Source organism: Eublepharis macularius, chromosome 12 (assembly GCF_028583425.1).
Source record: "Eublepharis macularius isolate TG4126 chromosome 12, MPM_Emac_v1.0, whole genome shotgun sequence".
In the NCBI taxonomy this organism is placed as follows: Eukaryota; Metazoa; Chordata; class Lepidosauria; order Squamata; family Eublepharidae; genus Eublepharis; species Eublepharis macularius.
In genome coordinates, this window is record NC_072801.1 from 20078644 (window position 1) to 20094277 (window position 15634).

The 15634-nt window shown below is 43.7% G+C and overlaps 1 protein-coding gene across 1 annotated transcript; it reads left to right on the forward strand.

Moving 5' to 3' along the window:
* Nucleotides 1-608: 608 nt before the first annotated feature.
* LOC129338617 (acyl-coenzyme A synthetase ACSM4, mitochondrial-like) lies at nt 609-15180 on the forward strand. The gene is made up of 14 exons (XM_054992993.1): nt 609-790; nt 1821-2064; nt 4373-4583; nt 4998-5205; nt 6796-6939; nt 7239-7395; nt 7960-8039; nt 9503-9626; nt 11609-11689; nt 11796-11897; nt 12355-12482; nt 13684-13783; nt 14381-14500; nt 14817-15180. Exons 2-14 carry the CDS (start codon nt 1864-1866, stop codon nt 14901-14903), a joined length of 1743 nt encoding a protein of 580 aa, XP_054848968.1. The 5' UTR covers nt 609-790; nt 1821-1863; the 3' UTR covers nt 14904-15180.
* Nucleotides 15181-15634: the final 454 nt, after the last annotated feature.

Below are 15634 nucleotides of genomic sequence, written 5' to 3' on the forward strand. Positions count from 1 at the left end.
TGCTCAAATTATTTTTCCAGCAGGTGTCCAGGTGCACGTTAGAATACACCATGTAAAGTAGATCCAGAGGAGTTAGCCGTGTTAGTCTGTAGTAGCAAAATCAAAAAGAGTCCAGTAGCACCTTTAAGACTAACCAACTTTATTGTAGCATAAGCTTTTAAGAACCACAGTTCTCTTCGTCAGATGCATGGAGGGCAAGAAGAAACTGGTGAGATATATAGGTGGAGAGGGAGGAGTAGATGCAGTCAAGAGCTTCTGATATGGAGATCAGTTTGCTTCTGTTAAGGAAATCAGTTACTTCTGATAATGAGATAACCATTCATAGTCCCTATTCAGTCCCAGCCTGAGTCAAATTTACATATGAATTCTTTTGCTTGTCTTGCACCCACTGCTCATGAAGGACATGCAACCATTGAATGCTAAGTCAGGAGGGGGTTTTAGCAGCTTTGGGGCAGAAGGATTCTGTTAGCTCCTGTTATATATACACATATCCCTTGAAATATGGGTGAAAAGAGAAGGAGAGACAAAGTTCTGGAGGGCAAGGTACTGCCATGAGTTACTTGCTGTGTCAATTATTAGAGGACACTGGTATGCAATGCCTTGCCCTTGTGCCTACTTTCTACTGTGCCCATTGCTTTAGCAGGGCAGCTTGTGCCAAGGCTGAAGAGCACATGTGGCATGTTCAATGTTTTCCCAACCACAGATGCAAAGCTCTTTCTTTTGAAGCCAGAACAGCCAGTGAAGAAGCTCTTCCTCTGGAGGTCTTCAGATACTATCATCAGTCTAACAGGTCAGTACTGCCTTCCCTGCCAACATTTCACAGATGAAAACAGTGACTTCAGGGTACCAAAAGCAACCAATGACGCCCCGGTGAAGGGCTCCCCTCTTAGCATTCAGACCCAACCCGAATCATCATATGAATTAAAGGTCACATCACCTGCCCCACTTCACAGGTCTCAGGGTGATCAGCCTCCCCCTCCCCAGAATTTTGTCCTCCTGGTTTCCCAGGCCCTTATACTAAATCAGACCCTTTGTCTGTCAAGGTCTCTGTCGCCTACTCTGACTGGCAGCTGCACTACAGAACCTCAAGTAAAGGTCTTTCAGATCACCAACTACCCGATCCTTTTAACTGGAGATGCCGGGGACTGAACCTGCGACCTTCTCCATGCTAAGCAGATGCTCTACTACTGAGGCACAACCCCTCTCAGCAGCCCTGAGGGACACCCCAATTAATTCTCATAATATACTCGCGTCTCCTCCATGGATTTAAAAAGCCAAGGGGGAAGTTTGTTCTTTTGGGTTAGAGATATATTTTCAAATTGTAATTATCCTACTACGTACTACCTATTAAACTTTCAAAATATACCTTAGCAATCGCAGCATGTGAAATATTAAAGATGTTCCCCACTCAAGGCACTCAATAGTTCATGTGCAAACGTTTATAGGCATGCATACTAGAGACAAGATGCATCCAACCTTCATGCTCAGAGATTTAGCTTCCAGGGAGGGAGTTGGAGGGTAAAGAAAGCATTACTAGCAGTTCAAACTAAACAAAAGTGAGGACAAAATATGGAAAGGCTGTGCTCTGGCTGTGCACATCTAGCAAGTAGAGGGAACAGCTTGATAAGTAAACCTAAGTTGAAATGTGGATTTCTCTATTTATAAAACAAATAGACAGATGATAGTATATAGAATATTGGTAAGAATGCATGCAACTTTGTTCTTGCAACGATATAGGCAATCTCACCGGAATCAGACATTTGGTTGCTTGTGGACATATGACAAAATAATGTCTACTTCTCTTCATCATGTTTTCCTAGACAATTTTGCTGACCTTGTTGGCCAAGATCTAATTTTTCTACCATGAAGACTTTACTGAGATCACAGATCCTCACATCCTCCTGGAGATTTAAATCGCCTCCTGGGTTGCTTCACAGACCCTGCTGGCTGCTTAACACTCCAATTTCTGCACAGTACAGAGTCCTAAGACACAGGGACCAGCAATTGCCAGAGTACTTTAACTATGCAAGTGACGTGTTGGATAAATGGTCTCAAATGGAAAAGGTACAGCTTAGTTTAGTCTTTCTGGAAAATATCTGGTCATGCATTTGTTTCCCCATCCCCCAAGGTTGAAAATAAATAGTAGCTTAGCGATACAAGACACTAGCAGATCCATGGATGGATTCTGGAACATTTTTAAATAGCTAGCCTAATTGGGGACCCTGGCTCAGATCTGGATTGTGAAATGGGAGACTAAGAGCCAAGCTATAAGTGACGCCTGACACAGGTTGGACACTTGTCAGCTTCCCTCAAGTTTTGATGGGAAATGCAGGCGTCCTGGTTTTACAGCTTGGCTCTCTATTACAGCTGCAAGAGAAGCTGTGACTGACCCAAGGTCACCCAGCTGGCTTCAAGCAAAGGAGTGGGGAATCAAACCTGGTTTTCCAGATTTAGAGTCCTTCCGCTCTTAACCACTACACCAAACTGGCTCTCATGGGCACTGAAGCTACTGCATAGCCAAATCTGATTGCCTGTGTGTTTGATGATGATGTGACAGCATCATGCTGACTACAATAATCCCTGATTAGCCAGGATCACATAATCGGGAAGAAGATTCTTGATTCAAACAAGAAGTTTTGCTCTTGGTCTTAAGCTGGAGCATTGTTTGTGCCTAGCTGGATGGGATAGGGGTGGCAGGATGGGTGGCAGGATGATTCTGGGCAATTATGCCCAGTATTCTGTTCTCTCTCTGAATGCTCAGTATTGACTCTCTGCGAGGTGGCTGTCGGGCAGCCTTCTGGAGTCTCAACCCCGTGACCAGCTGCATAGCTGAGTCAGCAGACCTAAGGGCTGGAGTCACTCCATTGGGTGACCATCAGTTACTAGGCTCAATGCAAGGGGTTGACTAGCACATGCAAAGTCCTTCATGTTCTTGGCTCTCATATCTGTGGGACAGCCTCTCTCCCTATGCTCTGCCATGGCAGCATTCGGTCATCTGAATAGGCCCTTCTGCAGGTGTCATCTTGCAAATGGGCAAAATCAACTGCTGCCCGTACACACCTTTTCTCTGTGGTGGCTCCCATCTTATAGCATGGCCTGTCTAAGGAGGTCAGAAAAACTCCCACTCTCCTGGCTTTCTGCAAATTGTGCAAAACTGAATTATTCAAGAGGGCTTTCTTACACAGGTAAATAGGGCTGTGCTATAAGGAAATGGTTCAAAGAGATTGTTCAATAAAGGGATAGGAGCTGTAGACTACACTGCTGTGCACTATCTGCTATTGTTGTTCATTATGTCATATCAAATTGCTTATGTTTTGTCTCAGCCTTGTTTCAGCTCTATATAGGATTTCTGCTTGTTTTCAGATTTTTGCTATCTATGCCCAATTGTATTATTAATTGAACGCTCCAGCTGTTGATTGTATTGAATTACCCTGTGTAAACTACTTTAAATTTCAGTGAGAAAGGTGGACTATAAACAACATGATTAAATAAATAAAAATTGGGTCCACTGTTTGCATTTAAAAGGAAAGGGCTGCAAGTGCACTGGGTATGGAGAGCCCTCTGCCAGCAAAACCCCCCACCACCCTCCATATCTTCAATTTTTATTTCTCTGGTTGATATTCATCCTTGGTATGTCTGCAGGATGTTGCTGGTTAACATGGCTGGGAAATAATAATAATAATAACAACATTCAATTTATATACCGCCCTTCAGGATAACTTAATGCCCACTCAGAGTGGTTTACAAAGTGTTATTATTACCCCACAACAATCACCCTGTAAGGTGAGTGGGGCTGAGAGAGCTCCAGAGAACTGTGACTCGCCCAAGGTCACCCAGCTGGCTTCAAGTGGAGGAGTGGGGAATCAAACCTGGCTCTCCAGATTAGAGTCCCGTGCTCTTAACCACTACACCAAACTGGGAGGAATTTTACTGGTGGTTTGGATTGGCTAATAGGCCTTGGGGTTTTTGCCTTCCCTATAGCAAAGAGTATGTGTGATGGATGTTTGAACGGTTTAAAAAAGCATAACCATCACAGCTGGCTGCTGGCGTTTAGGCATTGGCTGGGGATCACAGAACAGGGTGTGCAGGGGGGGATCCCAGCATGAGCCTGAAGGGGGATTCTCCCCAGTACAGTGTGTTTATGTTCTCCCTCTCTCCACCACCACCTCAATGGGCTGTTCCAGGCACAACAATGTCACTGAAGAAGTTGCTTTATAAGGTAGGCTGTAAGCTTTCCAATGAGGGTGAAGGAAGTGAGCAGGGCGTATTTGGGAGCTATTTGTACACCCCAAAATGTTCATGTGTACAAATGCTCTATTAAGAACCTAGCAAACCATTTCTCTTCCCATGCACATTTGTGTCCATTGCATAGGATGGAAAGAGACCTTCCAATCCAGCGTTATGGTGGATAAACGGCAGAGGAGGTGAAGTGAGATGGAGTTTTGAGGAGCTGGGAGCCCTGTCCCGAAAAGCAGCCAACGTTCTCTTGGACCACTGCGGGCTGCAGAAAGGAGACAGAGTCATCATTGTTCTCCCCCGGATCCCAGAATGGTGGTTGGTGACAGCAGCTTGCCTGAGGACAGGTCAATTTAAAAAACAGCTAGCAAGATATAACAGAAAATAGGTCTGGGGAGTAGCTCTGACAGAGGACAGTTCTGGAAATCATATGTAAATTGTAGCCACCAACATTCAAACTGACTGCTCCACCAAACTCTGTAGCTGCTCAGGAGGGGTGTATAAACAGGGTGTGTGTGTGTTTAATTTTCATGCACAGACATCTTTGGAAAATTTCCCATTTTCATTTGTTGCTGGAATGCCATTTAGACGAAGACAGAAACATCAACTGAAACAATCTATCAAATAACACAATCAGACTGGGTGCGGGAGGGAAGAATGATAGCCATTAGCCCCGAATATGGAGAAGCCATAAAAGGAAGTTGAACTTTCACAGTGAACTGGTGCAAACTGTCTCCTACATGTCTGTCTTGCTCTGGTAGGAATCATTCTCATCCCTGGGACATCCCAATTAACAGCCAAAGACATTCAGTACAGACTCCAGGCATCTAAGGCTAAATGCATCATCACTACAGATGCTCTTGCTCCAGCAGTGGACTCTGCTGCAGCTGACTGTCACTTCCTGAAAACCAAATTGATGGCATCTGAAGGCAAGAGAGAAGGATGGTTAAACTTCAATGGCCTCTTAAAGTGAGTAGTCCTCATTATGCAGCTTCTGAAGGGTCCGCTCCATGACACATGGGGACCCATCTATCTAACTTATTTTTGTCCCAGCCTTTTCCCAAGGAGGTCAAGGTAGCACACACAGTTCTTCTTTCCTCTGCTTTATCTTCACAACAACTGGAGGAGGTAGTTTAAGTGAAGAAACAGCGACTGCATAAAGGTGACCCAAGCTTAATGGCTGAGTGGGGATATCCTTCTACATGGGGAATAGCACATGAAATCGTTTACCAAAATTTGCCCATTACATGTGGTGTCCCCCCCCCCGAGTTAATAACACCCCGAACCCCTTTCAGCAAAACAGCAGTGTTAGTGCTCAAATCCCTCCTCTCACTGAGGGGAAGTTTATAGATGGAATATCATAAACACCCTTCCTCAAATCTCCTAAGCGCAAGACACTGCCAGGCCTGAAATGAAACAAAATGGATGTCAGAGAGGTAAGAGACTGGGAAAATATTTTAGAAAGGGAGGCAGGGCGGCTGACTGAGTAATGGCCCCCTCCATGCCGCAGAGAGACACATAATTTAGGACAACAGGTTTCCCAAGAAACTCTCGACTAATATCATTCATACCCGACCTCTCTTCCTCTCATCCATTTACCCTAATTAAGCAACACCTAACACTATTCACCAAACCTGGTAGCTTTTCCTATCCAGTACTCAAAGGATCATCAAGCATCTCCCACCATTATCCACCTCCAGAGAACCCATAAAGTTATTGTTTTGGGGTCAAAAACATCAGTTTGCCCCAGGAAGCATTTTGCCCTATATTTGGAGTCCCTAGCCACCAGGATTTCTGTGTGTGTTCTGAGGCCCATACATACACCCTCAAATCTGTTTGGGCCTTCTCTTCTTCTCTCCATGAAACGCTGGTTATTTTGCTGCTGCCTCTGTGGACCTCCATCTTTGAGACTGGTAATTATAGCCTTCCTCAAAATTGCTTTCTCCCCTCTCCTCCCTGATTTCCTCTTAGTTAGCCTTGTATGTGTTGTGTGAGTGATTGTATGTTTGCCCTTTCAATAAAACGTTTGCCTCCTAATAAAAACCTTTCTGGCAGAACATCTGGCTGGTTTATTCTGAGAATTCTCTCAAGGGACCAATCCCCATAAATGCGGTGGAGGACACTAGTTACCCCCTCTCGTTTTATCTCCTTTAAGCTAATTTCCCCCAACTAATTAGGAGACTGATCAAGATGGGTTGCCGTATTTGACTGTCTCTAGCAGCAGAAAAGAGCAGGAGTCCGGTAGCACCTATAAGACTAACAAAATTTGTGGTACGGTATGAGCTTTCGTGAGCCAAAGTGTTCCAGTCCAAATCAGGGACCCATGTACTTGGAAAATGAGTCAAAGTCTGGTTGGGAAAACCCAAAGTCTACACATTTAAATTGTAATGCGTAGTTTGGACTTCAACCTTGAAGTTCACCCCAGACATTTTCACTCAACCTAGATTACCTTACAAGAATGTGGTAAGGATAAACTGGAAGAGAGGAAATTATGTACACTGCTCTAAACTATTTGGAAAGACAGATACTTTAGCCACCACGGTGCTGTTTATTCCATAGAGAGGCACCTTCTGACCACACCTGTGTGAAAACAAAACTTCAAGACCCAATGATGGCTTTCTTTACCAGTGGAACTACAGGTTCACCTAAGATGGCTGAGCATTCGCAGGGGAGTCTAGGTTTCAGACCCATCGTGAATGACAGGTATGGACAGCATGCTTCCTTAAACATATGTTCAATACTGCAAATATATTTGTCACATACCATGGCTGTTTTCACAAGGCCACACACCCGAAAAATCGCGCGAAACTCACAGCATAAAAGTGTCTTCCTAGCACGATTTCCTGGCACAATCCTTTTTAATGGCCCCTTTTCGGATGTCATTGGGCCATTAAAGGGGATCGTGCCAGGAGATTGTGCTAGGAAGACGCTTCCTGCTGTGAGTTTGCATGATCTCCCAGGGAGCGTGTGAAAACGGCCCCTCTTTCTTTCTGTTCTATCAGGTACTGGCTGGATTTAACGCCTATGGATATTATGTGGTGCACTGCAGATACAGGCTGGGTGGTAGCTGCGATAGGATCTTTTTTTGACCCCTGGGCTCTTGGGTCTTGTGTATTTGTACACCGCCTGCCGCAAGTGGAATCAACCACCATCCTGAATGTAAGATGACTCTGTGCTCATATCTCTGTGCTCCCTTCATATATCTACCAGCAGTTAAGATTACATGGGAAAAGGAAATAATTATATGTATACTGTTTTAAGTTTCATTTGTTAGTCTCTCTGAGACTCCAAGATGTTCCTAGCCTGTGAACACGTTTTAGACTCTGTTTCCAAATTTTATTCCCTGGCTTGTTTTTTTCTTATTCATTTAGCTTCTTTTTAATGGCTAGTTTTTATTGGTGTGATTTTTTTGCCTCGTTTTTATTGTCTTGGGTAGTTTTGTTTTATTGTTTTAGCTGTGAGCAGCCTTAAGCAAGTCTGGAGTGAGAGTATCCAAATTATCTTAGTTCAACACACCAACTGGTATAACACACTGGCCATCTAGGGGCCATCAGAAAATTGTGGGTTGTTAGGATATTTAATATTTAGAGAGTCTTCTTCTGAGGTCCAAAACCTCTATGCATGTAACTGTAGTGTGATAATTCAACATGGGTAGCATGATGTTCTACTGATTCAGCACTTCAGACCATGTAATTCATATGCAAACTCTGCTTCCTTTTTTAGACTCTCTCCCGGTTTCCCATTACCACCATCTTGGGAGCTCCAACCTTGTTCCGCATGTTGGTGCAAAATGATCTTACCAGGTACTCTGAGAACTGCTTTCTGGAAAAGGTTATATTTCACTATTCATTGGCCCACTTCACATCCCATTGCTGCAGACACAGAATGACCCAAAACAGAACTAGTCTATTACATTTCTTGCCCTCCATTCCTTTAAGTAGCTCAGGATGGCTTACCCATTCTCCTCAGCAGGGGTCATTTCGTAGAAAAAGAGCTGGAGGAACTCATTAGCATAACTCATCAGCGTATGCCACGCCCCTTGACATCACCAGAAATGTTTCATTAGCAAGACTGATTTGCATATGCCACACCCCCTGACATCACCTATCCTGGCTATTTTGGACCCAGTCCTAGCCATTCAGGGCCAAAATTGGACCCAAAATGGCAAAAGGGGGCTGAAAATAGCCAAAAAGGGGCTGAAAATGGCCATAAAGGGGCCCAAAATGGTCAGGATTGGGTCGCTGCTGAGCAAGAGCGTGATCCACCACCCATCAGAGGCCCAATCCGGGCTGTTTTGGCCCCAATCCAGACTGAAATGGGCCCAAAATGGCCGAGTCATGTGGGCGGGGCCACTTGACATGTGACCTCTTTGGGGAACTGCTGGAACTGCGTTCCTGCGCGTTCCCCCTTGAAATGAGCCCTGCTCCTCAGTACCTCACTGTAAGGTAGGACAGGCTGAACAAGAGTGACGGGTCCAAGAACACCAGGGCCGTTTCCACATGGCTTACCTGTATGTGGCATGTCCCAGTAAATCGCACAAAAAACACGAAAGATTGCGTTTCCTTGTGCGAGATTTGTGCGACGTCGCATGACATCGTGCAAATCTCACGCAAGGAAATGCAATCTTCCACGTTTTTTGCACGATTTACCGGGACATGCCGCATACAGGTAAGCCATGTGGAAACGGCCCATTAAATTCTTGGCTAGTTGAGTAGGGGATTTGAACCTGGTTGCCCCAGGCCTAGTCCAACATTTTAACCACTACACCACACTGGCTCACTCTTTGAAAAGAGTAGCTAAGGATTTCTGTTCACACCAATGAAAAAAGACTCCTCTAAATTCTCCAGGAACCGCAAAGATCTAGAAATCTTTATTCTGGTGCAGAGACTGTAGATATCATAAGTACGTAGGTCACACTAGTGGTCTAGTGTATGTCAAGACTGCAGTTTCCAGATTCCCAGATTAAGCACACTTCTCAAGAAGTCCTCTCATCTTGGGCATGCTGCCAGGAAACTCTAGTGATGTTTTTATCCCACCATTCCTCCAAAGAGTATATGGCCTCTCTCTTTTGTCTTCACCACAACTGTATGAGATAAATTAAGCTGAGACAGAGAGCAACTGTCTGAAGGTCACCCAGTAAATTTTAGAGCTAAGCAGAGATTTAAACCTGGGCCCCTCTTTTATACTGCACCGACTGCTGTTTCGATGCTACGTTTCTAGCATACCCCAGAATATTAGCCTTAATTGGTTTCGCATCCTCTTTAAGTTACAAGTTCATGAGTCTGAAGTACTGCATAAGTGGAGGGGAGCCGCTGAACCCTGAAGTCATGGAGCAGTGGAAAAGCAAGACAGGGCTGGACATCTATGAAATGTATGGACAGACAGAAACGGTAAGTCCGCAAAAATTAAAAGTCTATTTTTAAGCCTTGAGGGATTTTTTAAGCCATTTTATACAGCTTCCTTTCAGCAAGGTAGCCCGTTGCTGCATACTCAGAACAGAAGCAAGTATTGCATCATTTAACATCCAGTTAAATTGGAGATCTCAAGGACCAAAACTGGGAACCTCTGCCATATCAAACAGCTGCTCTGCCATTGAATAATGGCTCTTCAGTCTTTTACAAAGGATGGCAGCCTTCACAGGAATACAGGAAACTACCTTCTACCAAGTCAGTCCACTGGTTGAGCGATCACAGCACTGTCAATTGTGAGTGGCAGCTTTCTGTCCAAATACTTTGGCTATTCCTCCTTAAACTTGATGTATAGGAAGAGAACCGTTCCCAAGTGAACATTTGTTCTGACAAAATGTTTGGATCCAAGATAGGAACATTCAAATTATTTACTGACAAGAGCCCTTTTCGGTCATTGTGAATTTTGCACTCCTGCCTCAGTAGAGTTTCGTAGAGTGCATCCTAGGTATGAGAGACTCATTAGAGAGCCAGCCATGCTTAGAATATGAAACATCCTATCTTATATACTAGTAGCCAAGTGGCCCTGATCTGAAGGTACTTAAATCTGGAGACTGGATCCATGAACAGACAAGACAGATCTTCCTACATACCTGGAAAATGCCCCAGGTTTGCAGAAAAATTTGAAATCTAAAAAAAAATTACATGGGGGGGGGGTGTGTGTTTAAAAACCCAAAATGACAAAAGGAGTGCCTGTAGCTTTAACTAGATGCCCTCAGCAGCTGTTACTGAGTTGTCACCCCCCTTCCCCCTGCCACTATTCACTTGGTTGGCAGGGGAGAAAGGTAGGGGAATAGGCCTTCAGGGTGCGCTCCCAGGCTTCACACTGGGCTGATTTAGGCCCAAATGGGCCCATTTGAGGCTCAAATTGGCCCAGTGTGAACTGCACGCACTCCCAGGCATTCATGATGACATCACTTCTTGGAAGCAAAAACCCACTGGGAAGTAAGGAGACCTAGCAACCCTACTGTTGCTGGGCAACCATTAGCCAGTATTCCAGGCTTGGTTTCTGTCAGGAAAAGATAGAGGGAAGGGAGGGCCCTTTCCAGGGCTGTTGGGGTCTTGAGGGAGAACTCATGGAGGCCAGACTCAGAAACAACCACCCCATGACTTGATACTGTAAGACATGCGTGACTTCAGGGTAGACTTTGTGAGACTCAGACTCAAATCTCCACTTTGTTGTGGAAGCTCACAGGGTAACTTTGATCCAGTTACATACTCTCAGACTGACCTACCTCTCAAGGTTGTTGTGAGGGAAATATGGAAGCAAGGAGACTGATGTAAGCTGCTTTGCGTTCTCAGTGTGGAGAAAGGCTGTATATAAATGAAGTAAATTAAGAAATATAGGTGAAGATGGAGGACAGACGAAAGTTAAGTTGTTTAGTAGGTTTGAAGGAAAGAAGCACATACGGAAAGGTGAGCATATGGAAGCTGCCAGAAGGAGGGAAAGAGGAATAGGGTGGGGAAGGGGATACAGGGAAAAGTGAAATACTCCCACAAATCGTTGCAGGTTCCCCACCATACAACTGGGCCCAGCTCAGCTGGTACCACACAACTGGGCCATAGGGCAGAGGCTGCGTGGAGGGAGGTAAAGACAGGGGCAAACAAAGGCTGGTACAAAGCAGGAAAAGAGGGAGAGACTACGGGGGCCAAAGAAAGGAAAGAGGACGTGGTCGGAAACGGGAAATGAGATGCCCCACACAAGTCCTTGGGTGTCCCCCACTTGTGAAAATCTAAAATCTGTTCTGCTGAGCCTTGGCCATCCAAACATTTTACAGCTACAGTCCTATGTATACTGTCTTTGGACTTCGAGGTTAGCCCTGTTGAAAAGGGAATAAATGTACATGGCATTGGGCTTCACACGTCCCCAAGACCACTGAGGGGAAAAGCGCTCTTCTCTCAAACAGGGTATGATTTGTTCAAATCTCAGAGGGATGAAAATCAAGCCTGGTTCCATGGGAAAGGCGTGTGCACCGTATGATGTCCAGGTTAGTTAAATATATTTACTTTTTAAAAGACTGTTTTAAATTATAGCTGCTCTTAATAGGCTGGAATAAATGAGATTTAATTGGTGATATATTTCTCTTCTTCTAGATCATAGATGAAAACACAAATGTTCTGCCTTCAGAAAAGGAAGGAGAGATTGCCATCAAAGTGAAGCCTGAAAGGCCTCTTGGTCTTTTCTTGCACTACGCTGTAAGAAACCCACAGGAGAATAACACTGACTTCATAGGACATACATAGGACCTGTACTTTTTCTAGCTTGTCATGATAACTGGTTAATGCCTAGAGCACAACCTATAGCAATATGCATGCCAGCTCCAGAGATCGCAGATGGATCCAATTCATATGAAAGATAATGCTACGGCTGTGACATCCTTTCATCTCCTAAGTAAAAGATGTTTTAACAAATCTAAAACAGAGGGAAACCTGAGGACATCCAAAAAATCATAAGGTTTTATATCTTTTTCCACAGAAGGTGATAAAAAGATCTCTGGATTCCTCTTAAAGAGAGCTATAATGTAGCTACCCTGTTCTTTTCTAGAAAGAAAGAAGAATCAACTGGTTACAGATTATGTCAGGCTGGGCAAAATGCAATTGCTTTTCAAATATATCTATGGTTAATTCTGTTCTTTCTGAAATATTTCATTAGGATAACCCAGAGAAAACAGCTGCAACGGAACGTGGCTCTTTTTACATTACAGGGGACAGAGGAAAGAAAGATAAGGATGGGTATATTTGGTTTGTTGGAAGAAATGACGATATCATCAATTCTTCAGGGTTAGTTTTATTAGTTTAGGAGGGTGAGTTTCCTTTGGGTCGTTTGCACAACCAATCTAATACATATTCTGCTTTGGATATATTTATTTTAAAACATGTTTATACCACTGTTCTTCACCCAAAGTGAATTCAAGGTAAGTTTATAATAAAACAAAACTACCATATCAGTAATGCAGCCCCAAACATCAAGCTAATGAAAACAATTTAAAACAAGCAATACTTCATTGTTTAAAAAAAGAATGCATACATGCATTCTTATCACATGTTAGCTGTGGTTATCCCTTGATGACTTGAATGGTTGAGATTATTTATCATCATCATCATCATCATCATCAATACCCCACCTTTCTCCCCAATGGGAACTCAAAGCAGCTTACATTATTCTCTCTTCAATTTTATCTTCACAGCAACTTTCCTGTAAGGTATGTTAGGCTGAGAATGGGCATTTCCTTGATAAAAAAATGTTATTCTGATTAGAGATAGACTGGCTCTCAATTGGCTTATCTCTTAATTCATTCTTTTCCTCAATAAACGTTCTTGGGAAAATCTCAAGTCTTCTCAAGTTTTCCCCAAGAACACCAAACCTCTTGAAGCTTCCCTTTGTGACACTCACCTTACCTGATCCCCCTCCTTTGGAATCAAATATTTTTGTGAAGGACAGCGGGAACTATTGGCAGGGAAGGGTCACTGCAAACGGGAGAGACCATGTAGACCTAGGAGCATCCAGTCCAATGAACCCAAAGATTGTTCAGCACCATGCTGGTCTGAAAATTTAGCCATGATTCCTTTTAGACGTAACATCATTTTTTTTGGATCCCCATGTGTTCCAAGTTCTAACAATTCAGACAATAAATTCTTCCTTTTTTACTTCTGTCAAGGTATATGACCCAAGTAAAGAAGCATTTAACTGACCTGGATGGCTAGCTTGATCTCATCAGATCTTGGAAACTAAGCAAGGTTGGCCCTGGTTAGTACTTGAATGGGAGACCCCCCCAAGGAAGGCCAGGGTTGCTGTGTAGAGGCCAGCAATGGCAAACCATTTCTGTTAATCTCTTGCCTTGAAACCCCTACAGGGTCACCTTACATTGACTATGACTTGATGGCATTTTCCTCCACTCCCACAGATGCATTTATAATGCTGAACACTTTCTCTGGCTCGTACCTTTCCCCCCAATTGATTGTGTTTCCTTTCCTTTCTTAGGTATCGCATTGGACCATTTGAAGTGGAAAGTGCTCTTTTAGAGCACCCAGCTGTTGCAGAAGCCGCTGTTGTTAGCAGCCCAGACCAGCTCAGAGGAGAGGTAATGAGAATGATCTTAGTAACGTCATCTCTGGATGGTGGTCCCTCTTGCTCTTAGCACGGCCCTTAAGCAATTAGAAATGCAAGAAGAAAACTCATAGCATCCTCATTCTAAAATGCCTGGCAATGATGGTGCAAATTATACTTGGGTCAATCCATATTGACCAATGAGAGGAATGTGGAGTTGGAAGTCTCTGAACTGCTGAAGTTGCATGCATATTCAACACAAATCTGACTGACGCTGCATAGATACCCGTGGCCTATATGGTAAGTCTAGGAGGGTTTCCATTACTTACCAGGTTTGGTGCCCATTAAACAGCTACATGCCTTCAGAGGGAGCTGGAATCCCCTCTGAAACCCAATCATATGAGCCATTGGTGTCAACTTTATTTAATTAACTGATGTCCCAAAGTATGTATAAACTACTTTTCTAAGAGGAAACATGGATACCCACATGAAACTAACTTCTTATTCAAATTCTGGCCATTTAATTTTACAGAATTTTAGAAAATTTCTGGAATATATCTGGTCCTATCTGGGAACTAGGAACAAGCTTTCATATCTCGGCATTGTCGCTTATGCCAACTTTGTTTTGCAGGTAGTGAAGGCTTTTGTTGTTTTGTCCCTGAACTACATGTCCCAAGATAAGGAAAAATTAACTCACGAGCTTCAAGAACATGTCAAGAAGCTTACTGCTCCCTACAAATATCCAAGGAAGGTAAGCATGCCCAGTGAATTGGAAGCATATCCAGAGAGGAGGGAGAAGAAGAATGTGGAAATGATCAATCAGATCCTTACCAAACAAAGCCATCAACCACATCTCTGTTGCCCAAAAAAGCTCATGATAGGCTGGCATTCCTCACATGACCACTCTGCCCCTCAGGATTCTGCCACTTCATTCTCCTGCCTGCAGACACCAGATAACGTAAACTGCGAACCCTGAATGACACTTTGCTCAACAATAACTCTTTGCTAGGGCTCTTTTCTATACAACGATGACAACTCAACATTCCTTGCTCTTTTTGTTTTCCTAGATGGAATTTGTCCAGGAATTGCCAAAGACAATCACAGGGAAAATCCAAAGGAATGAGTTAAGGAAGAAAGAATGGGGAAATGCTTAATGTTGTTGGACGTAGCAACGTCTGGTGTACAAAGATAAAGAGAAGAAGACCCTACGGGGGCAGCAAGGGCTAGTCAGATGTGAGGACAGCACCTCCTCTTTCTATTAAGTGTCATTTTCTTGACTTATCTCCAGATTGGTGTTCTTGGGGGCAATATCCTGCTTCTTCTGGGAACTCTCTCTCTCTCAGTCAACTAGATAGCGAGACACTATCTCTATCTCTCCTCTTCACTATCAAGTATGTAGTTCCTAAATAAACTTTCTTTATTCTTTAATCAGTATTGCATGGCTATCGTTGTGTAAGGCACTCTGCCAACACTTAATGCTTTGAAGAACCTATGTAACCAAGAAAATTATTCAAGCCATGTTGATACCAGGATTACCTCTCTCTTTCTCTGTTGGATGCTGGGCCTCCAAACTAAAGGTCAAGGGGGTTTATAAATTAGAATGAAGGACCAAGAGGGAGGTAGCTAAGCAGTTCCTTCACTGAGGAAGGAGCTGAAATAAATAGGCTGGAATCTGTAGAATCTTCTCTGTTCCCTGACCTAAAGCATATTTCCTGATGAGAGAGGCCCTGGGCACCAAGAGGAAGACTCCTTAAGCCATTCATGGAACAGATCTATGGCATCCAACCCAACCAGTTTTTTACAATGTTCTTGTTAGCAAGCTGTGAGAAATAGAAATGATTTTGAGTTTCTCAGCACTGCTACTTGTCAGGTCTTGCCAGGCACT